This window comes from Chenopodium quinoa, unplaced genomic scaffold (genome assembly GCF_001683475.1).
Source record: "Chenopodium quinoa cultivar QQ74 unplaced genomic scaffold, ASM168347v1, whole genome shotgun sequence".
In the NCBI taxonomy this organism is placed as follows: Eukaryota; Viridiplantae; Streptophyta; class Magnoliopsida; order Caryophyllales; family Amaranthaceae; genus Chenopodium; species Chenopodium quinoa.
Genome location: NW_018742881.1, coordinates 1,801,627 through 1,826,183, shown reverse-complemented (window position 1 = coordinate 1,826,183; position 24,557 = coordinate 1,801,627). Strand labels below are relative to the sequence as shown.

The 24,557-nt window shown below is 34.4% G+C and overlaps 2 protein-coding genes and 1 pseudogene across 3 annotated transcripts; 2 read left to right on the top strand and 1 right to left on the bottom strand.

Moving 5' to 3' along the window:
• Positions 1-9,916: 9,916 nt before the first annotated feature.
• LOC110726822 lies at positions 9,917-15,234 on the top strand. The gene is made up of 6 exons (XM_021906344.1): positions 9,917-10,660; positions 12,120-12,286; positions 12,400-13,129; positions 13,453-13,617; positions 13,723-14,000; positions 14,673-15,234. The coding sequence occupies exons 2-6, from the start codon at positions 12,152-12,154 to the stop codon at positions 14,931-14,933; spliced, it is 1,569 nt and encodes a 522-aa protein (XP_021762036.1). The 5' UTR covers positions 9,917-10,660; positions 12,120-12,151; the 3' UTR covers positions 14,934-15,234.
• Positions 15,235-16,759: 1,525 nt separating this feature from the next.
• On the top strand, positions 16,760-21,190 carry LOC110726821 (B3 domain-containing protein Os01g0905400-like). Of its 2 annotated transcripts, XM_021906342.1 has the most exons (6): positions 16,761-17,000; positions 18,099-18,252; positions 18,397-19,369; positions 19,439-19,618; positions 19,724-19,998; positions 20,710-21,190. In XM_021906342.1, the coding sequence occupies exons 2-6, from the start codon at positions 18,109-18,111 to the stop codon at positions 20,956-20,958; spliced, it is 1,821 nt and encodes a 606-aa protein (XP_021762034.1). In that variant the 5' UTR covers positions 16,761-17,000; positions 18,099-18,108; the 3' UTR covers positions 20,959-21,190. The 2 variants fall into 2 exon arrangements, with proteins under 2 accessions (XP_021762035.1, XP_021762034.1); XM_021906343.1 differs by lacking the exon at positions 19,439-19,618 and having other exon boundaries at positions 16,760-17,000.
• Positions 21,191-21,559: 369 nt separating this feature from the next.
• On the bottom strand, positions 21,560-23,085 carry LOC110726618 (annotated as a pseudogene).
• Between the last annotated feature and the right edge of the window lie 1,472 nt (positions 23,086-24,557).

Genomic DNA, 24,557 nt, shown 5'->3' with positions numbered 1-24,557 from the left:
TAGGAACTTAAGTATTCCATGAATTCAGTTCACTTATGGGGTTTCATTCATCAAATCACGCATTTGACAAACCCATTGAAATTCATAAAATATTTTGGACATTTTATTTAATACTAAAACATGATTAAATAAGTATGAAACTTTGTTTCACATTGATAAACATAGGGAGAACACAATTGATAGTTTTGCAACTGTGTCCAATATACAATCAAAGCTATCTAATATGTTCAATTTCTATTGAACCTAATATGACTTTCATATTTAGGCTTCTGAAATAGTTTAGTTAACAGATTTTGAGACATTCTCATCCATATGAACTTTGCGACCTTTTCTTTTATGATAGTTTATCTCCATATACTTAGACGTTGCCTTTTGTTCTTCTCCAAGTACTTCAGGAAACTCTTAATTCTATAATTTCCAATATCACATATCAGAATTCGATTGAAAATTGCATACATGCATCTAATGAGTATAATGCGTAGCCTTTATGACGAATCCTTTGCAAATGCACAAGGAATGTCACTCATTCGCTAAATCTCATCGGTCTTTGCTTTGCACTGAGTCTTGATAAGCAATGTGCTATGCCACATGGGAGTGAAACCTCTTTTGGAGTTTTTCATGCTTGAACCTAGAGATAACCTCTTCAATATAAGTTTCTCAATCAAGTTCAATCCTCTTCCAAGACCAATCTCAATAAATCTTGATTCCCAAGATGTACTCATTTAAACCTTCAAGGTCTTTCATACAATAACAATTCATTAGCCATTACTTGACCTATTCAAGTATGGAAACATCGTATCTTGTAAGAAGTATGTCATCTACATACAAAACCAAGAAGACTACATAGCTCCCACTAAACTTCTAGTATGTACAAGTTTCTTCATTTATAAGACTATCAACCAATTTTATTAACTTAGTAAGATTTTGCTCCATAATGCTATTTCAATCCACTAATGGACTTATGAAATTTACATGCATTTCTAGGACTTCCTGGTTTTTCAAAACGTTAATGTGTGTATCACATACACATTCCCTTTCATGAACAATTTCAGGAAAGTGTTTTGAACTCCATCAACCATATCACATAGAGTTGAAATCACTAGAAGAGTCTGAATAGATATAAGCAATATTAGCAACGAACTGAAAGATTTCACCATAGTCAATACTATGAATTCGTTAAATCCTTTAGTGACTAATCAATGCTTGGAAAACATTTTTCCTTCCTTGTCTACTCTTTGCATTCAATGGTTCTCTCCCAATTCATGCAAATCAACCAAGTGTCTCACACTCAATTTTTCAGACATGGAAACCATTTCAGATTTTCATTGTACTAAGCTATTTTGTGACTCGTCAAATCTGACATTCAAAAATCAATATTTTAGAATTTCTCAACCATTGAACTTATTTTTTTGGCTTAGACTTACTAGACTTTGTGGGTTTATGCGCAACAAGTGAAAACTTATTTTCAAGAGCAAGGGTTCCGAAGGAAGCACCCAAAGGTTGCATGTTCCCGGCATACATGAGGAAATGAAGAACAACATAAGAGGGGTATACATTGAATGTGGCCCTTAACACATGGTTACGTATCCCATTACATTAATGAGACCACGTGTTGTTGTTTTTAACATGGTGTGAATCATTCTCATTTGTTGGTTCTTTCGAACACCTTCGAGACTTATACTCCCACTTGCCTTATCTCGAACACCTTCGAGACTTATACTCTCACTTGCCTTATGAAAAAGGGTCTTTTAGCATAGGGTATGTTGCTCTTCTCTACCTTTTCGAGAATTACTCCCACTTGCCTTTTAGAAATGACACCTTTTTTTCAAAAAGGCACCAATTTAGAGCAACAAACAATTTGTCCTCAAAACATGTTGTGGTTGTAGTACCCTTGTACTAAGCTTTAGAATTCAACATTGCATTAAACAATTTAATACAAGTTTCTTATTCTTAAATTTGTAGAAAAACAAAATAAGAACTTCTCTTATCCATGTCTTATATGATGTCTTATCTACATTGTGATTTGACGCAGTCCTAATTAGTGTAAAAAGCTCATTTTAAAAGTGTATCCTTAGAACTATTGTTTGGAAGATAGGTATAGCTCATCATGAATTATGCTATATCTTATATAGTTTAATTCCTCCATTTGAAAAACATTTTCTTTTAGTGGAGTAGGTTGTAAACTAATTTTACAATCCTTGGGATGATCATCAAGTTTTGGCTCAAATGCTCATCACTACGATCACATCGTAAATGTTTTTGAATTCTTGCCAAGTTAACAATTTGACTCAAAAGTAAACTGTTACGATCATATCGCAATGTTTGCCAAGTCCTTTTATTCTTCTTTTGAACCTTATTGAACTCCTTCAAAATCTTCAGATTCTTGCTTCATGTAAGCATGTGTGATCATATTCAAATGAAGTATCCATGTTCATCTCTAGCCTGTGATCCTTAGGTTTCTTAATTACATCGTTATGTATTAATTCAACCATGGGATCACGTCACCTTTTCTCCAAAAGATAAACTTTTCAATCATCAAATTACAATAAGATTTGCATGCATCAATGGATTCATAATCTTATGATGTTAGAAGTCCATCCCCTCGGAGCTTCCGTATGCAATTCTATTCGTATTTTGATCAAATTGACATTTCTAGAAGTGATTCATACATAGAATTGGTTCATCTATATCTAACATATAGAACTCTTTAACCTATTTAGCATTTCAAAACATCCCTTGATTCAACTAAGCACAAAATAACATTTGTTCGATGCTTTGAATCTTTGACATTCAGTGGTAACTGCAATGGAATGATGTTTTGATTATAGCAAGAATATAATTACGATTATAGATGTCGATGCTAAATTATAGTTAAGTGAAATGTAAAGTCATACATGTAAAACAACATTTGTTTCTCACATTGTAGATTTAATTTTCCCTTATCCAAGTTTCAACTCTTTAACTCAACCTCATTCTTCAACAAGAGAGTTAATCTTGACATCACATGTCAAATAAGTAGATTTTTGCTAAATCAATTTCTATAACTACTTGATGTGGAACATTTCCATTCTTTACCTTCCAACTGTACTTTATGGGGTAGTTTTCAATCTCTTGGAGCCATTCCTCAATTTAAACATTTGCTATTCATAATAGCACTTGACAATTTAGTAGCCTTGTGATTAAGAATTGACAACTTATTTGTCTTTTCTATATCCTTTGGCTTTTATTGTAGTCTCCTTCCTTCTTAACCCTTTCTCATTTGAACCATTTAGAACATTTCTTTCAAGCTCAAAATGATACTATGCTCAACTACTTTAAGCATCTTTAATTTTGCCAGAATCATTCAACACAATTCATGTTGGAGTTTAATCTTGTATTTAACCGCATGCAATAAGTGATGAATGATGTCACTTAAATTAGTCAACATTTGTCAGTATGAAAATCCAAGTCATTCTCCATGCTCAATCATATTGATCAAAGAAAAATATTGGGTTCTTCATGTGAGTCGCACTCATGTTGTCTTTAGAGGTCCGAGGTCTTGTACCTCTCCATCGAGTCCAATCACTTGAAACGTTTTTCAAAATGAGTCAATGGTGGAGCCATTCAATTATTCAAACTTTTTGAGTTCTTGGAAGCTATTATTAGACATGTGACATTATTAAATAGGTTTTTAACGCTTCTTTAGCCTTTAAAAACCTTTTAGCAAAGCATGGATAATGGCTTACGGATACTCTTTTAGTTTTGAGAACGTTTCTCAATATTTCTTTCAATCGAGGAGATAACATATATAACATGAAAATTAATCAATAAAGACATAATATTTGCAAATAAATGCAAAGTTCAACTATGTTTATCAAAGTAGTTTATGATTCAAACATCCTTTGAAATCATTTTAGCTACTTTACACTATATTCATTTTGTGCCCCTTTATGAATAATGTGATTCCAAGATCCTATCCCTATGTAGCATTAAGCGGACGGAGGCCCTTCCTTAAGGTTACATTTTCAAGGTAAGTAAACTCCTTTACTAATTACAACTTCTTGTAATTCTTGGTTGGATAGATAACATCATATGTTCAACTATCCCCTTGCTTCAAAATCTAAAACGCTTTTGATGATTTTGTTGAGGGTGACCAAATTAAGTGTGTAAAATTCGCAATTTCACCTTACCTCCCGAGATTAATAATAATGCCCTGCGGAGGCATGACCCATTACTATTAATCAAGTGTTTAATAAGTACTTTATATTTGGAAAAGCGAGCCTCAATATTTGTGGGACTTAAGTTTATTATGTTGTTATAAATTAGTGAAATCTAGCGCATTTGATAACAACATTCAATAACTTTATAAACATTTTCAGAGTAATAATAAAATGAATAAAATTAAATATGAGCTAGTATGACCCCTAATCCTAAGAACTAAGCTTGATTAGGCACCTCCTTGAACTCTTCATGGATCTCCATCCATCTTCATCATGGGCCTTTCTCATCTTGGGCTCTTCTTTGGATTAATTAAGTATTTAAATAATTAAACTAATTCATAATTAAAATAAATTACAAAAATATTTAACGATACGCAGATCGTATTTAAATTACAAAAATACATAACGATACGCAGATCGTATTTATAATTTAAATCTAGGGCTATACTAGTCATTTATAGCAATAATATATCATATATATATATAAATGCCAAATAAAAAATCACATAGCATACTTTGCCTAAACTAAAATATCATATATTCTTAATTAAGGCAACGTATATTTCAAAATATCACATATTTTAGTATATGATTAGATTATATCTCCATATTATTCATTACCATAATCAAAATATCATATATTTAAATTAGGAATGAGATGAAATCAAATAAATATATAATCTAAGAAAATAAATCACATTTATATTATTCTAGGATTATCTTAACCAATTTAAAATTCCATCCTAATCATTAGTTAACCATCTAATTTTAATTTGATTAAAAAATCAAATTATGGATAATCACATAAACCAAGTCAAATAACCATAATTGAAATTGCTCATTTATCTCCTTGAAAACAGATTTTCAAACATTTATCCATAATTAAATTTAAATCCATAATTTAAAATTAATTAAAATACTTTATTTTTATCAAAAAAAAATTTTAAAAAAAATGAAAAACAGGGCTGCGTGACTGAGCTGCTGCCCAGCCACGTCACAGCCACTGCAGCAGCCAGGACGGAGCCCAGCCACCGCAGCAGCTGCCCGCCACAGCCAGTCAACCGCCCAGCCACAGCGGCGCACAAGGCTGCTGCCCAGCACCCCTATCAGCTCGAGCAGAGCTGAAACCGTGCAACAGTTGCAGGTTCAGCTCTGCTCGAGCCCAGCACCGACTCCCCTGCCGCCCCTCCGCCATTTTCGACCACCGGAGCAGCCACCGTGGCTCACCATTAGGTGGTTCTGCCACCCAGTCGTGGCTGCTCCCCTTCAAGCTTTAAAATTTCTTTTTTTTTTTGTTTGAGTTAAATTAATTTCACAACTTTTGCAAAATTAAATTTTTGGTGATCTAATTATAAATTAAACACAAACTCCTTATGTATAATTTCAGAAAAAATTAATCAAAATCTCCATTTTAATTAATTTAGGGCTTTTCATAAAATAATTCTCAATTCATATAAAACCAATTTTACATGAATTAATTAATCATATCTAAACAATTTTAAATATGAAAAATAGATTATATTATATGAATTTAACAATTAAAATCGAAAATTAGGGTTCATAACCATCAAATTCGAAATTTTGGGGCTTTAGGGTTCTTTAAAAAAATATATGGTTAGAGGCTATTTGAGCAATTAAATTCACAATTAATCAATTCCAATCAATTAAAATCATATTTTAATTGGGTTATTCGATCCATAATTTAATTCCTCCCCTTAATCAAATTAAAATTAACATAAAATACATCAAAATAATCATATTATTGTGATCAATAAATTATATGCAAGGGGCTAACTGATACCACTGTAGGGTTATAGGTACTCTAAGCGGAATTTCATGAATCTCATTCATACGCACCTAAACAGGATCTCATGCATATACAAATAAAGGATCACATAATAGTTTAGAATTAACCTTTGATGCGTGAATTCCCAAGCTTTCTTCTACCTTCTTGCGGAGATTAGAGCCTCAATTGTTGCTCCTCTAATATTGGTCCACAAGTGTAGATCGAACCTCCACCAATGCTAATTGGACGGGAGATATTAATCTCCTCTTCTATGGAGAACTTCTAACCGGTTGTAGAGAGAGAGGAAGGGAAAAATATTACGTTGTTTCTTTTTGAGAGATGAACGTCTGTATTATTTTTCCCAAGCCCTTTATTATATATAATCATATTATCTAATTAGGGCAAAACTTATTCCTATCTTACTCCTTATGGCCAGTCATTCACTAAGCCCAACTTTTGGACTCGGTATTCATGTTCGACCTAACACTGTAACGTGTGACCTCATAGGATCCATTTAGTTGGGATTGGTTTAACCCAATGATCAATATTGGTCTCTAACAAGACGTAAAGACGACCCAACTAAACGAACTTATTATCTCTATAATACGATCCATATTATATTAGTAATTGCACGAGAGTCGAGGACACATTTCCTTCAATAGTATGAGTAACAATTTAAAAAACTAATGACAAAATTCCCTATAAATTTTTCCATAATTAACAATTGACTAAGTTGATAATTTTCACTAGGTTGTTATCCCCACACACACACACACACACAAACTAAGTGAAGAGAACAAAATCTTATACTACCTCCGGTTATTTGTAGTTGTAACTTTTGGGTATTATTTGAGAGATATAAAATATTTCAAAGTTGCAACTAAAAAAAACGAAGGTAATAATAGTTTCAATATAAAATATCCAAATGACCAAATATCATTTTTTTCATAATTTACCTTAAAACATCAATATTTTTATTTTTTGAATAAGATCTTAAAATATCATAATACATTAATACATACTCTTTCCGTATTCTAATAAGAGCATCTCAAATGCTAAGCTACAACGCTTTGTAGTTATTTTTTTTTTTTATTTTTTTTTTCCAGGGAACAACGCTTTGTAGTTTGCTTGCCCCATCAATTTTTAAGCTACAATAATTTTTAGGATTTTTTGACATTTACTACCACTAAAAACGCCTCTCTTCATATTCAGTACCAATTTTAATTTTTTTTTTTACTTTGCTACCACCCTAAACATAATTTGTTAGAAATTACTACCTTATGCCTTACATCATTATAATTTCCGTCAGTGGGGCTGTGCCACCGTCTAGCCACCTTCTTGCCACCCTCCCACCTTCCAGCCTCCCTACTACCAGCCTACCACCAACAATCAACCACCAACAACGACCCTTGTCTCACCACCGCACACAACACCTCCCTCCACCGTCACCACCCTTCCATCACCACCGCAAAATCTTGCAGCAGCACCGTAGCGCACCCACCTTCATCGTCGAGGCAACACCACGCACCGCACCTCCTCCTTTAGCACGAACACCGCAAAACACCACCACGCACAGCGGCACATCCCCCTTCAGCAGCAGCACCAACACCGTCACCAAATTGCGACCAACAACGAAGCCAACCCCCCCTGAAAACCCGATCGATCCAAGCCCCGATCCCACCCCTCCCCTTGAATTAGGGTTTGAGATTTGCTCAATTGGGGTTTTTGGCTGGGATCGAGGCGGGTTTTGAGGGGAGGGGTTGTTGGTGGTGGTGGTCTGGGTTTGGGGGTTAGGGTGGTGTCGTGGTGGTGGTGAGGTCTGGGTTCGTGGGTTTTGGGTATAGGGATGTCGGTGGTGGTGGTCTGGGTTTGGGGGTTTGGTGGTGTCGTGGTGGCTCGTGGGTGAGGAATAGAGAGGGGGGTGAAGTCGCCGGCGCCGACCGACTCTTTTGGCGTCGGCCGCAGGGGGGAGGGGAAGGGGTGGGTGGCAGTTTAGGGGAGTGGGTGGCTGGGTTTTTTCTTTCTTTTTTTTTTATTTTTTTTAATAAACTTAACGGAAATCCTAACGGATTCCGTTAAGTGGTAGTTATTTTTAACAAACTCTGATTTAGGTGGTAGCAAAATTCAAAAAATTTTAAAACTGGTACCGAATCTGAAGAGAGGCGTTTTTAGTGGTAGCAAATGTCAAAAAATCCAAATTTTTAGTTACAAAGTGTTCCAATGGTGAGCTACAAGATTTAGTGGTTTGCAAAAAATAAAAAATTAAATATTTGTACACATGTTACAATATAAGTGGAGTTTATTTGTCTCTATTTCATGCCATCAAGCATGTAGTTTGTTTAAGCTACAATATTTAGCATGTTGCTCAATCTTTTGTTATCCAATGATAAGCATGTAGCTAGATAACTTATTTATTTGAGAGTGAGGGATAGCTTAAGGGGTTAGAGCTCCCCTTCCGATTTCAAGAGATCTTGGGATCGATTCTCACCCCCGCCCTTGTGGCTCTCTAAACACCAAAAAAAAAGATAACTTATTTATTTACCTCGTTTTTTTAGTTAACACACATTTATATTAAAAAAAGTTTATTTTTAGTTGACACGTTCCCATTTTAGGTAAGTTTAATACCTTGCATTTACTAGTGTACCCCCATTTGCTTTATCATTATCTCTCATTCTCTCTATTCTCCTTAATATGTGTGCCTATTGCCTAAATTGAAGGCTCCAACTAAATAGAATGGGAGGAAGTATATTGCAAGCAAGTCCTTACAACTCAACCATTAAAAATGCTCTAAGTACTATTACGTAGTATATTTCTCTAAGGCATGTATGTTGATCCAAATATTTAACCAATTTTATTTTTAAATATCAATACCTACTCTGTATTTTACTAATTAAAAATTAAAAATCTATTCATATAAATGATTCCAACAAGTAGTTAGAAGATTTTTTTTTTTAAAATGTATAAATCATTAGCATTATTCAAAGAAGTCAAGTGAATAGTACAAACAATGCGAATCTATTATGTGTCAAAAAAAATGCTAATCTATTAGCTAATACTCCGTACTAAAACAAAGCATTGCTGACATCATCAACTCTTAAACTATATCCTACATGTCATTCTCACATTAAAATTTTTCCCTCCAATTCTATGTGATGTCATCAATTATTAATGATTTTTTTATCTACATTTTTAACTTCAATGCATAATTATAAGTGTTTGTTATAATTCAACTAACCAATTTTTCTTCCTAAATTATAGTTTTGCATACCTAATTTGTTTGTTGTTTGATCGTGGTTTCAATTTTTTTTTTCTTACTTTCCTTAAATGTTAATGAGCGATTTCTCTCAATAATGTTGAAACAAAAACAAACTCCCATTATGCACCCATTTTGAAACAAATTCCCAATATACCGTCCATGTAGGATTGGTATTTGATTTGGCTTAAGACCGCTAATGTTGTTAACGATTTTATGTTAAATTCGCTAGCTAGCAATTTTAGCGGTTTTATTTTTTAAGAAGCAAAGAGATTTATTATTACTGAAATCAGGTTTCTTTGAACTTAATAGTAATAATGTGGCGCTCTCTTTCTTGCTGTTGGCTAAGGCATGGCTTCAGAAAAGAGACCACATTTTTATTGACAGATCTCTTTGCCTCCTTACATTTTAAAAACTTTTTTGAAAAGGTAAGGAGGAAAAGAAACATGTTAATAGAAAAAGGTGGTCTCTTTCCTGAAACCGCTAATAACGGTAGCGATTTTAAAGCTATAATCGCTATTGCTATTAGCGATTTTAAGTTGAACCAAAAAAAAAAATACTCAACACCGATCCTACATGGACAGTATCTAGGGAATTACTATAATCGCTGTAGATGCTATAATCGCTATTGCATTAGCGATTCTAAATCGACGCACAAAGGGAATTTATTTTTATTCTAGCAATATTGTGGGAAATTGCTAAATGTAAATGAGCGATTTCCCTCAATTTATTTTTATTCTAGAAATCTAATTCTAATTTTTATATCCAACCTAATGCAACAAATTATATACTCCCTCCATCCCCGAAAGAACGACTCTTTTGGGTTGTTTTGGCGAATATTAATAAAGTTAAATAAAAATAAGTAAAAGTATATTGAAAAGATAAATTTACATAGGGTTTACAATAAAGTAGAGAGAGATAATAATAAAAGTATATGGAAAAAGAAAATTTTATATGGGGAAGCTAATTTTACACAAATATTATTGCAAATTGGTGGGTATTTTAATGCTAATGGATCATTCTTTTTGGGGCTAAAATTAGGTCAAATGGGTTGTTCTTTCGAAAATGAAAAGAGTAATACAAAAAAATAATTTTAATCGTACATTGCACGAGAATAACCTACTAAGAGTAACTAGTCAATCACTTCCATAAAAAATATAAAAAAAAAAAAAAAAAAAAAAACCTTCGTATGATTACATAAAAAAATGATATTTTTATTTTAAAAATTAAAAATTGCCATAGAAAAATGACCGATCATTTCCCCTAATCCAAACTTTTACAATTACAATTGCAATTACCCCCAAAGAATCTCGATGTTGACAGACACAAATACAAGACTAAAACTACTCTGGTACAACATACCAAAACAAAGCAAACCCTTTATTCTACTGCTCTAAATCATCAATTCCCTTATATTTTAAGGTAGATTTTCTACTCTTTTCTTACTAATTTATTCACTCTTCTTCTACTTAGGGTTTTACTATTTTTTATGCTCATTATTTTAATTTGATTTTGTATTGCATTTACGAAATTCTTTTGATTAATCTTTATTGTTACGTGCACTTTCCTTTGATAGTTTAGATTTCACTTTATTTGGGTATTTCTGAATTTTAGATTCTCTGAAATTTTGATGGATGATGGTTTTATATTCCCACGCAATGGCCATAACTTTTTACACCATACGTTACAAGAAAGATTTATTGAACTCCCCTTAAGGAGTGCACAATTCCCGATTGCTCTTTTACATAGGTCGGGTATATAACGAGTGTGTTTAAATCGATTTTTTTTTTTTTTTTTTAACTTTGTATTGTGGACAATTTTAATCTGATTGTTTTCACACATGAAGTAGAAGATTAGGTACAAGTACTTCTGTCGTCCTAAATTGTCTATTGTGATAGTCATGAGACGGATGGAGTACGAAGTAATTTAATTGAAAATTACCTTGATTCTTGCATGAAGCTATGAGTTGGTCTAATGTGGATGAAATTGAAAAAGAGTACGAGTCGTTTCATTTAGTTAAACACGGAGGGAGGATTTTTAAGGATCACAGGTGCAAGTATATTGTGAGTAAATACAGATGGTTGGAACTTGGAAGTGCTAGTTTTACATCAACTTTTGTCATTCCTTTGCAGATTGATGCAGTAAACATTATTTACATTAACTCAGTAACTGACATGTTACTGCATTTTACATTTGTACTGTATACTTTTGAGGTAGTGGTAGTAAGTATAAAATAATATTACCAATAATAATGACATTAATTGCTAGAATTGGAAATGAATACTTACTGCTGACACTCTTTGTTTTTCATTCACTGGAAAAGTGTAATGTTAGTTGACTCTTTTTTGCATATTTTTCTTTTTTGGGGTGTTTAGGTAAGTCATAATTTTGAATGATATACTGTAGATGGGATTAGATCTTTGTCATAGTTGTCTGGGTTGGAGAAGTGTTTAACCAATTTATTGACTATTCTATACATGTGTTTTTCTTACTGATTACTGTTTCTTATTGAGCTGATTGTATGTCATTATGTCAATAATGTCATGTTTGTAGGAGATGATCTATTGTTAGTTTGTACTCTGTAGATGCTTAAGTTGCTAACTAAAGTTTAATTAGTTTCTATGGCATTGTTGAGTTTCTGATGGCTGACGCCGTCTTATGCAGACTTGCACTTGGCTAACTGTCTGTCTTGTAAGTAGTTTTTATGACATTGTTGAGTTTGTGATGTTTAACAATCAAATAATGTCTTCTGCAGTCTTGGCTAACCGTCTGCAGACATCGCTTATGATGGCTGATTGTCTTATGCAGACTTGGTTAACCGTCTGTCCTGTAGTTTTTATGACATTGTTGAGTTTCTGATGGTTAACGACGTCTTATGCAGACGTTAGTCCTGCTGTCTACAATCACGTAGTCATGGGTGACAAGGGGGAGGCTTGTGCCGAATGCTCCCGTAGTTGTTCGTCTTTCCATAGGACGATGCATGATCCTTACCCAATAGTTTCCTCATTCTTCAAAGTGATGTTTGGCAACCTTTTTTCTGAAGTACTGGTATGATCACATTACCTTGTTCTATTCCCCTTAAGTTTTGATACATGCATTTATCTATTTTAAGCATTTTCGGGTTTATCAGTTTGATTACAGTATAGTCCCTACATTTGCAGTTTGTACCTCCTAGATTTGCCAAAACTATCATACATTTGGAAGGCAAAAACACCTATCTAGAGGATCCAACAGGGCAAAAATGGAAAGTTAATCTGTCTAATGTAAATGGCTCTCTTGCTTTTGAAAAGGGATGGCATGATTTCTCTGTGGATCATGGCATTGAGTTGGGTGATTTGGTGGTATTTCACTATTTCAAGGGATCACATTTTATTGTTCAAATTTTTGGTAGAAGTGGGTGTGAGAAGCCAATGATTTACAATGGTATGGACTATCAGAACAAGAGAGCTAGATTAACCAGAACCGATCCCTGTGATTCGCCACATAATAAGGAACCAACACCAGAAAAAGAGTGCTTAGATTCTTGTATGGAAACTGAGCCTAATGTTGATGTACATAATGTGGAAAAATCGCCTGAGATAGGAGTAAATGTTTCAAGGGAAGGAAATATCAATAAACAGCCTGAAGAAGTTCCTACAGCAGACCCTCTGGTGGAGTCATTCTTTATGGGTGACAGAAACACAAGTTACACTAGTGAAGACCAGAGGGTCGATCTATACGATCTGTCCATTTTTGAGATGCCTGGACATAAAGCTGATGCTGATAAAATAAGTATGCTTATGGAGTATACGTGTTCTGAAGTTCCTAGCGCGTTGCAACAAAATCAAAGTGAAGAGGTCTCACCTGATGTTGTGAATTTCCAAATGGCTGAAACTATTAACGAGACTTCAAGTTAGTTCCTCTTGTTTATGACTATATTTCTGTGGGATATTTTAAGCATGCATTATAATTTTGTTCCTCTGGAAGTACCAATATCTGTACATCCAACCACCACAACCATCTTACATATTACCATCGTCTTTTGAAGTATTGTGATAGAACACATATGTATATCACAACTATACTTATACTTGGATTGGAATTGATTGTTTTGGTATCTCTTGAGGGATTTATGTAACAATCCTCCAGAAGTTCCTAGCTGAAGTTTGATTTGTGGATTGTTGTTGTTTTGTTTCTTCTTGCTCGTCTTTAGCTACTCAATTGTTTCTTTATAGATGAAGAAGATGCATCAAGAAAGGAATGTTTACCGGTGCTCAATAATACTGTGTCTGGGGCCGAAGTGCCTCTAGACATTTGTATGCCGCTGAAATCTGTCACACTGCCACATGCACCTGAATTCTCACCTCCAGCAGCTCCCGTTGAGCGAGTTGAGCCTCCTTGTATGTAACTATGTATTCCTTTTCTTATCATCATTTTTTGTGTCAGTTAATGGCATTACTTTGTATTTATATGAAATGTATGCTGATTTACCCTCTCTTGGATAGGTAAAGATTTGATGATATACAAGCCAGAACCAAAGTCTGATAAAATTATTTGTGGCCTTGAAGCTAAAATTGTTTCGAGGGATAGTGAAATCTCGTTTACCATCAAGGGGCGTAGGATCAAGAAAGAAGACATTAGCAGTCTCTCTACTTCTATGGACAAAAACAAAGGGCACATTGACATGATTGTGAAGCTAGAAGAACCTGAATTCTGTGATTCTCCATCTGCACGAGACATCAAAATCACATGTTTGGTGCAGCAAGACAATGAATCTTACCTTGTAAGCACTGACTTCTCATTACCCTCGTATCTTAGTCTTGTATTAGTATTTCGTTGAGTTCTAGCGTTTGTTAATCTGCTGATCTGTATTAAGTTCTGTCCTGTTCCTGTTATTGTTCGTGATCCTTTGCTACTAGAAATTTTCTTCTGCTTGTTGCCACAATGTTTACTTATATAGATTAACATGGAAAGCTCATAAAGTTTTGGACTTTTTTCTGAGTTCAATATAGTTCTGGACTTAATTTTCGCGTTTTGTATGTATCTATCAGTTAAAGTGACAACAATGAAGATTATTAAAACATAATTTTACACACTACCAAGTTTTAACTTCACTTAAACTAACATGGAATTTGTTGATACCTTGAGCTTGAGGGGTTGGAGGGTTTACCATTGTTCTGATTTCAATTGTGTAAAATTTCTGAACCAAGCATCTGTATGTCTGTATGGATTATGTCGATGTCAAAGGCATACCTGATTTCAGAATCGAGTGTACTGAACACTCCCTACGTTATCTCACTTTGGTATTGTTGAGAAACTATTGTAATCTTTGAACTTTGCTTTCCATTCCTATATCAAAACTAATACTACGTACCAAGTATATATGAACAAGTATATTTTTATGTTTTAACTTCCTGTCGTGCAATATATCGATCACACATTATTGCTTCTGCAGGCGTTACCAAAGCCTTTACCTATAAAGATACGCAGACAAGGTGATAGTTTAGAACAGAATCTGGTATTACTTCGAGATCCACTTCAAAGACTTTGGCCAGTTATATACCATCAGAGAAAAGGCTCTGAGGTTTTGGCAAATGGGTGGAAAGAATTTAGGAAGGCTAATTGCATTCATCCTGGTGATGAGTGTACTTTTGTAGTCGAAAATATCGATGAGGGTATAATCCAAGTCCAAATTGTTTCGCAGTTAGCTGATTAAATTTCTGTAAGGTATTATAGATGTCCAATATTTCTCTAGAACCAACTGAGTTTAAGACTTGTTAGCCGAAATCTATGTTATGGTAACTCAATTTGCTGCGCTGCTGCACATAAAAAGAGCACAGATCATGGTAGTAGACTGATATTATTCTGTAATTGTTGAGTCTACTGCTTTATTCCAGTCAATTGGAACATAAAATGTTGTTTTGTGAACGAATTTGTGTAAATTTTCATCTTAGTATTTTTCTTTGAATTTAGTATACAAATTATTTGTGTAAAAAGCTAAAGTTGTATGTGTACAAATTCCCTTATGCTTTAATTGCATTAAGCTCATACGAATTGTTTTGTAATTCATGAATTATTTTTTCCAATTACGAGTTTTATGAATTGTAGAGTACTTTGAACTAGTTACCAGTCTTACCACACAAGAATGGCGCGGGCTTGAAATTTTAACTATCATGTATTATTAATTACTCCCTTTGTCTTACCTTTACAAAGCAAAGGAGTACAACGTCCGTTTGAAAAAAGAAATCCATAGCAAAATTTTACTAATGTTTGTTTATAGAAAAAGTAGAAATTCACATGAATTTGAATATTTGATATCTTGTGGGAATTAAATTGATGAATAAAATTCGTGGGATATTTTCTAAAGTTTCTATTTGGTAATTAAATTTTTAAATTTTGTGGGAATTAAAAATTCCTCAATTATTTTTTTTTATTTTTTTTTTTACAAGCATCAGGTTTTTGACTTATCCCATTTCACTATATTTTTGTTTACTAATCGACTCCCCAAGGATTTTCTATTTTTCATAATCTCGTATTTTCTTACTCTAAACATTACCTTATTCAAAAGAAAAGGTTTATTTTCTTATAGTTTTGTCTGATTTGAATCAAATGTGGGGCGAAGGGAGTACACACATGTTTTTTTTACCTCTTTATGAGGACTATGACATTTCATGCTATAGACTCTAGTATTGTTTGGTTGACATGAGAATTAAATTCCCATAGGAAATTGCATTTTATGGAAAGTTATTTTCCTTATGAAATTCCTAGGAATTTCGAATTTCCTAAATTTGTTTGGTTGACAATGTGGGAATTTAGAAATCCCATGTATTTTGATTGTCCTATTGAGGCTGAGTGATGCTACACATACAATGGTTACCATTGTATGTATGCCATGTCAAAAGGGAGGAAAAAAATAAGAGGGAAAAAATAAGGGGAAACAAGATTAAGGAAGTGAACACCAAAATACAAACCAATTAAATGCTGCCAACAATGGTTGTATGTAGGCCATCACATACAAGTATACAACCATTGTATGTGTAAGCCTTTTCCTAAGGGGGCTAGATAATTTACTTCCCTTGTTTTGTGGGAAGTTGAAATTCCCATGAATTTCCATTTTCCCATTTTTGCTTTTTTATGTCAACCAAATAACTCCTCAATTTCTCAAATCCCATGGATTTCCACATCTCTCATTTTACAATTAAAGAAGAGTACAAATGACATGCACACATCTACTATTACAATTTCTTACAATGCTAATACTCAAATTACTATTTTATCCTTACACATAACTAATAATACTAGTATCCTTCAAAAAAAAAAAAATTGTAATTAACTACTTTTTTACAATTTCATACGAGTAATAATTTTTTTTTGTAAAAAATAAAAAACACACACAATTAATTTGTAATTAACAACTTTTTTACAATTTCATACGAGTAATAATTTCTTTATTCCCAAAAAAGGGACTCATGCTCATGCATAATGAAAAGTCGTTGACATAATTACAAATTTGCTATGGAATTAACATTTTTAATAAATTTATCAGCTCAAAAAGCTTGTTCTATACTCCATTTTTTTTCACCCAATTGGAGTTTCGTGTGCTAGTGCTTTGAGTTGAACTGAGTTGTGAAGTTGACAGGTTAAAACTCTGAAATTTCTGAGCTTTGTTGCACCATCATATTTAATTCCCCCCAAATTTACACAACACTATAATCAGAATTTATTATTTTCTTGTCCAAAAATGCAATTTCTCTGCTAAACACTTCTTTCTCTCTCTAATAAGGTACTACATCTCCCCCTTATCTTCTTTTTTTTTTTTTTTTTTTTTTTCCTTAGGTTAATTTTTGTTTGAATTATGTATTTTGCTTACTATCTCTTGTTGATTTTTTAGTTGTAATCCATTTCAATTTTTATTTATATTTTTCTGCTCACAATTTGACTAGAAGGGTGAGAATGTGAGATACATGACACTAGGAGTGTGAGAGTTGAAAGAAAAGAAATTTAAATAAAATAAAATAAATTAATAAAATTTCTGGAAAAAAACACGTTTTTTGTTTTTTGGGTTAATTTTGTTTTTGTCTTTTGGGTTAATTTTGGGTGAAAATTCTTGTTAATGAGGTTATAACTTTTCCATCTTCAGGGAAATTCTGTTGCAAATTTTTTTTCTTCCTAAATCAAACACTGTTTAAGGGATTCTGGCCTTCATTTTAGTTCAGAAAACTCTATAATTTGATCCTTTTATAAACTTGCATTTGGGTATGTTAGTAGAATGAACTATGTTTGTAGCATCTTTCCCCAAAAAACAAGCATATATATATATATGAGGAATTGTAGGTCCTTTTGATTATGGAGTATTACTTTCATAGGTCTATAAATTTCCTGGTTTGATCCATGGATTGGGTGCATTAGGTCTTATTTTGTAAACTTCAACTCCCCTTTCTTCAATTGTATGTATATATGTTAGTATAATCTTGTATACTTAAGTATGAGACGAAACAAGAAATTATTCATTGAGGGTGCTATGTTATTTTGGAGGCATTTAAAGTGTCCTATTGAGTTATGTTGGGTATATTATGAAAATATGTAGGGTGACTTGAAATTGTATCGACGATTATAGAGGGGTAGATGTTTTTGGGTGCACTTAAGCCTTTTTTATAATGTAGATGGTTGAGGTATATGGGTAGTTTTTCATTACAGTACTTATTTGAATGTTATTTGTGCTTGCCCAACTACATCCATCTAAGGATGATTAAGATACAGGTTTCGATGTAAACATCTTCAATAAAGTTTTATTGCTGATGAACTTGGATTCTCCTAACGGTTGGCTGCATATTTACATATTATTACTTTGTAATGGTCAAACAATGTCTTTTCCGGTTAGGTGCTTGCAAATGTGCCAAATGCCTCGAGAAGTTGAGTCTTGTGAAGAGTGTTTCATGAACTGTTTGCTGAAACATCAAGGACAGAATGATCATTCCCCAAAGATTCCCCCGTTTTTTAAAGTCATGTATGGCAAGAAGTTTTCTGAACAACTGGTGTGTTTTCAAAGACCCATATTGCCCTACTTCTCATTCAATTATTCTCTGTAGCAAAATCATAATTATCCCCCATTGATTTCAGCTGTTTAATGAGCTATTGTATAGATAACTGTTCTTTCTAATAGTCTATTTGTTTTGCAGTTTGTACCTCCCAAATTTAGCAGAATTCTTGTTTCATCAGTAGGAAAAAAGGCATGTCTTGAGGATTTAACTGGCCAGAAATGGGAAGTGGTGCTGTCTGATGTACAAGGCTCTGTTGCCTTCCAAGAGGGATGGCGTAAGTTTTCTCTGGATCATGGCCTCGATCAAGGTGATTTTGTGGTATTTCGTTATGTCACAGGATCACGTTTTATTGTTGAAATTTATGGCAAAAGTGGATATGAAAAATCATTTCCTAGTGTAAAGAGCTATCAAAACAAGAGACCAAAAACTTCCTCGAATTCTCCTTCTGATCCATTGTATAAGGAACGAGAACCATCACAAAGAAATAACTGTTTCAATGCCTATACTGTTCCTCGATCAAACACTGACATGGATGACATCATTTGGAGTCAGGATGATGTGAATAATCTAAATGATTCTCCTGTGATGGAAGAAAATGTTCAAAGACAGGTAAATGTCATTGAAAAGCCCCAGCTGGTTCCAGATGTAGATCTTTTAGTGGAGCCATGCTTCTTGAATGACAGAGAAACAAATTCTGCTAAAGAAGCTAATAGAGTTCATCTTTTAGATCTGTCTGCCTTCGAGTCGCCCAACATGAATCCAAGTTCTTCGAGGAAAGGTGATGCAGACAATCGTTTTGATCTGTCCATCTCCAACATGACGAGTGAGAAATTAGATGCCAGAGAAGACCTTGTGGAGCATCTATCTGATCAGCCTCCTTTCCAGTCATTTAACTTAAAACCTAGTTTCTCCATGAATGGTGATAGAGACGATATATCTAATCAGTCTACCTCCAAGATGATAGACAAAAAAGTAGATAATCATAAGGGTAACCTTCAAGGGAACACGTGTTCTCTAGTGTCAGGTGCATTTGATGAAGCTCAAACCAGAAGTACCTCAATTGATACAAAGAAGTTCCTTTTAACTAAAGGAAAGACTGCGGTACCTTCAAGTGAGTGACCTTGGACTTGTCTTTATTTGGTGATTTGCATATTTTCCTCATTTTTCTTTTGTCTGTCAGAAAATTATGAAGCAAACTTGTCAAGTTTTAAGCACGGTCCAGTTCCCAGTGTTTCTCCAAACCTGCCTTCGAATTTAATGCCACCCCCTAATATATTTGGTATAACACATACTTGTGAGCCTTCAGCTACATCTGGTTCTAGTCAGCCTCCAAATTCTAATTCTGTTTGTGGCAGGGAAGGTAAATGTAGGCTATGTAGCCGTGTTGTACTTTGGTGTGACTTGTATTTGACAATGAACAGCTTTCGAAATACTATGTTAATTGAGTGTTTTTTTCCCTGATCAGGAGGAACAGTGAGAGTAGTCAAGCAAGAACCAAGGGAGTTAAAGCAAGACCTTTCTGATAATTTGTTGGCAGGTCCCTTATTTGGTGCTAGCTTGTCTTTTGATAGGGAGGCCAAGAATAACTTTAGTGGTCTTGGTGTGAACATAAAGCCAATGGAAGATGATGTTGAAGTTTGTAAAGAAGTGAAGGCAGAACCAGTTGATTTCTGCGATTCTCCACTCGTACCTGCCAGCAGGATTATATGCTTGGTTCCATCAGATAATGAATCATTCCTTGTATGTTGGAACTTCTGATAAACCTTAACTGTCTCAATTACCATTGCTTTAATTTATGGATATTATTTGAACTATTGCTGTTGTTGCTACATCACATTATCCCTGTTGTTCCTTTGAGAAAGGATTAGCCAGACACTAGTGACGTGCGGTTACACCTCAAGATTAGAATAGGACTCAGAGCTGACTTAACATTTTCAAATGGCTGCATTTTGGTACTGTGATGTTCCTCAAACTTCTAGAGTGACTGCCTTAGTCTAGACTGAGTAAATCCTGCACAACTGTTGCACAGCCCAGCTTGACAGGCCTGTTTTGGACAGCTGCTGCCGGCATGTCACTTTTGTCTTAGCCCTGATCATCTCGGGTTTTATCAAACTTTTCTAGCCCTAAAATTTTCCTGAGCTGGTGATCCAGGCTGAAATGAGCAGGCTTTATTTTATACCATGGTGGTCAGTCTATGTTGAACATTATTCTGATTAAATTCTTTTTTGTGCAAGTTCTTGTAATTTTAGCTTCGGATGGAATTTTTGTTATTGGCTACCTTCTACTTTTGGTAATTTTTTCTTTCAGCAATGAAAACTCTGGTGTAGTCTTAATTACATGTCCAATTAGAAGAATGCAAGTGCATATTCTTTATTTTTTTTATCCTGACCAATTTCACATCTGGTATCCTACAATGCAGTAGACTGAGCCGTTCGTATTGTTCCGTTGCAGGAGTTGCCTGAGGCATTACCTATAAAGTGGAGGCAAAAATTAGATAAGAAACACAAGCTGATTTCTCTTAAAGATCCAGCTGGCAGAGATTGGCCTGTGTTATACCATAAGAGAAACAACCTCTTTGTTTTGGCTAGTGGATGGAAGGAATTCAGAAAGGCCAACAAGATTTGTTCCGGAGATGAGTGTGCTTTTGTGGCTGAAAATACTGTCAAAGGAGCATTCCAGTTCCAATTTCTCAATCGCTAGAACCCTCTTCGCTGTCCATAGGAGCATCAACCCAAGAACTGAACTCTGAAGATTTGTCGGCTTATTCAGATTTTCAGGTACCCTTGCTGTTGTATATGGTATTTGTAGAAAGCTAACTGGTTTGCCTTTTGAACTAATGGTGTTTCCCGGCTAAATGCTACTATGCTAGTGCCTCGCTGTATTTGAAACTCTGGGTTTACTTTTGTGAATGAAATAGTGTGTATATTCATCACGGTTTTTGTCTATCGAATATTTAAGGTATTCGCGGATGGAAATGAGCTGCTTATAGCATCAGCATCAGTCTATTATTAATAATGAAAAGATTGTTAAGTAACATATTCGCTCAGTGCTGATTGATTCTGGGATAGAACCCCAATTGGATTCGTTTGCGGTCAGATTCTACTTCAACGTAAGCATGTGTGTAGGTTAATCAAAGTTTTAACAAAAAACGATAATCCATTCTACACGAACTCAGAGCTCTGATTGTAGTTTTTAGTGCATAAACATCTCAGTTCATTTATAACTTAAACAAGAGTACAAATGCAGTTCAAAACAAAATTAAGAAGAGTACAAACTATGGATTGCAAAATTATAAGATTTGTTAAGGGATTTCACTTGTATTGTCAGCTCTAATTGCATCACTTTCAATTTCTTTCTTCTTTCTGGGCTTCAGGACTAATTTAACCAACCAAGCAGTCCATTCATGAAAGTGAAGAACAACATAAACTCCTAATCCTCCAATTATACCATTGGGTATAGAATTAGTAAATGGCATGAGAATTATTGTTATAAAAGCCGGTATCGCCTCTTTAAAGTTGCTCCATTCTATGTCTTTTGCCACCCTCATCATGATCACCCCAATCATAACCAAAGAAGGGCCTATTGCCCATGGAGGCACATTAATCAACAATGGCGCGAAAAATAAGGCCAGGAAAAAATATATACCTATGATCACCGCTGTTAGTCCTGTGCGTCCACCTTCCTTCATACCCGTCGATGACTCTGTGTATGTTGCCACCGGAGGGACACCAAGAGCAGAGCCCACGACTGTCACCGATGCATCAATTAAGTAAGCTATGTATTCGTTCTCAAACGATCCTTTATCGTTTATGAACCCTCCTATTTCGGCTAAGGTGTACAATGTACCAGTGGTTGCAAGAATGTCAATGTATAGCAAAGTGAAAAGTGACACCCAAGTTGTTCCTTTAGAAAAATCACTCAGACTGATTTTACCTGCTATTTTTTTGATTTTGTGGAAATCTACCACTTTTTTGAAATATTTGTATCTTGCTTCACCATCAACTGTTTTAGGGAAGTATGTAACTGAGGTGCCCCTAAACCATGAGACAGTAGTCACAAATAATATCCCATATATCATACTACCTTTAATCTCATGGGCTTGTCCATAGCTCATGATCAAAAAGCCCACTATGCCCAACCACAAAGTTGGGCTTTTTAGCGAGAGTAGTCGAACAATTGAACTTGGGTCAGGCCCGATTAAGCCCACACCTTGTTGGGATTGAAGCCCAACAAAAGCCATAAACAAGCCCATTCCTACAGCGCAAGCAAGACGGACCGAAGGTGGGATTAGTCTACCTAGCTTGGACCGAAGCCCGGTGGCTGATATCGCGATGAAGAATAAGGCCTCCACTAGCCACAAGCCCAATGCACTTGAATAAGACATGGGCCCACTTCCATGGATCCCCACCAAGTTGTAGCCATGTACAAGGTTTGACCGGTTCCCGGGGCTAGCCCAAAGGGAAGGTTGGCTAAAAGGCCCATAGCAAAGCAGCCCATCATTCCAGCCAATGAAATGGCTACAATCAAATCACTCTTGACCACTGAAATGCAGTTGTCATACTCCATGTTGGGCTCCTCTGGGCTCGGGCTCGGTATTGGGCATGTACCACCGGTGTCGCTAAGGATGGTGGAGACGACGGTGATAACATAAGCCATGGCAAGGAAAGTGGTGGTAGCAGCCCTAAACTCCCTTGTGAAACAACTCTTCCTCTCATTTAACTTGAAGTATTTGCCCACTCTACTACTTGAGATGTTGTCATTCAAGCCTTTTTCAATGTTGTTCCATGCTTTTGATGATCTAACACAAAATTCTATAACCATCTCCATATACTATATAATCTATTTTGTAAATTTTGGTGGTGGAACTATATAATGTTTAAGGATTTTTAATTTGAATGGAAATGAGCATTTTTTTATTTTTGATGGTGAATGAGTTGTAGCATCTATCTTATCAAGGATTTTCTCTAGCTAGTGAATAAAAAAGAGATGATTTGTTACCATAATAAGAATAACTAATTTGGTTCAAAACATTTTTTTTTGTGCATGAGAAAGAAATGAATGGGATTATGGGTAGAGAAAATTTATTGTGAAACTACCTTGCATTATAATACAGCTTGCGCATTGTGAAACTGGCAGAAAATATCACCTTTTTCCTTACTTTTTCCCTTTCAAAGAGGAAGCACTTTTGGACTTTTCTAGATTTGAACTTCCTTGCAAAGTGTAACTAAGGTTACATTGATAATTAATCAATATGATCCCCGCAACAACAATTGAGAGGGGATTGGAACTTAACTGTCCAAAACTAATTCTCGAATCTGGATTAGCCCAAAGAGTGAACCAAATAGGAACACCAAAGAAATTGATAATTAATCAATATAGGAATTCATAGTTTAATTAACTATAAGTACCCTTTTTTTTGGTCCCGTATACTTTTTTCATGTCACTAAAACACTACTCTATATAAAGGTTGGTGCTTAATAGATGTACACATGTTTTATGTTGTTTGAAGGAATGAACAGTAATAGATTAGTTTTTTTTTTTTTTTTTTGGTGTTTAGAGAGCCACAAGGGCAGGGGTGAGAATCAATCCTCGGATCTCCGAAAATCGGATGAAAAGTTCTAACCGCTTGAACTATCCCTCAGTCTCTTCAAAATAATATATTCACATTGGATTTTTGCGAATTTTAGTAAAAGTTGGCCTATAAGTTTTATTTTGTCAAATTGTATATCTAAGCCATTCATTTGTTTACTTATACAACCTAATTATAGTGCGTTCCATTATGTGCATTTTAAATACGTGATTTTTTAGTTTCATATATTAAAATAAATATATGATTATATCCATCCAAATGTAATTAATTAATAAGATTCCACAAAAGAATGAGTAAATGTTATTTCACTTATTTGTATGTATTAGCAGAAAATTTAAATCCAAATTACAAGCTTTAATTTGCACATGAAGAATCAAGGGATGACGATTTTACCAAATCCATATTATATTTACCATATCCAACCTAATTGTTATTAATAAATGTATATTGTTCCTCTAATCCTCTACATTTTCCTTGGCATTATTCATAATATACTCTTACCCAGATTATAAAGTTAATTTATTAGATATCTTACCCAAATTATAAAGTTAATTTATTACATAAAGATAAGATAAAACAAAAAATCAAAGTATGCAATTAATTTCTTACCAATTAATTATTGATGCTTTACAGGAAAGAAAATTGGAGCATTAGTGATAAATGTAGTGATAGTCACCAAGAAGAGTTGCTTTGTGAACGGTGATGGATG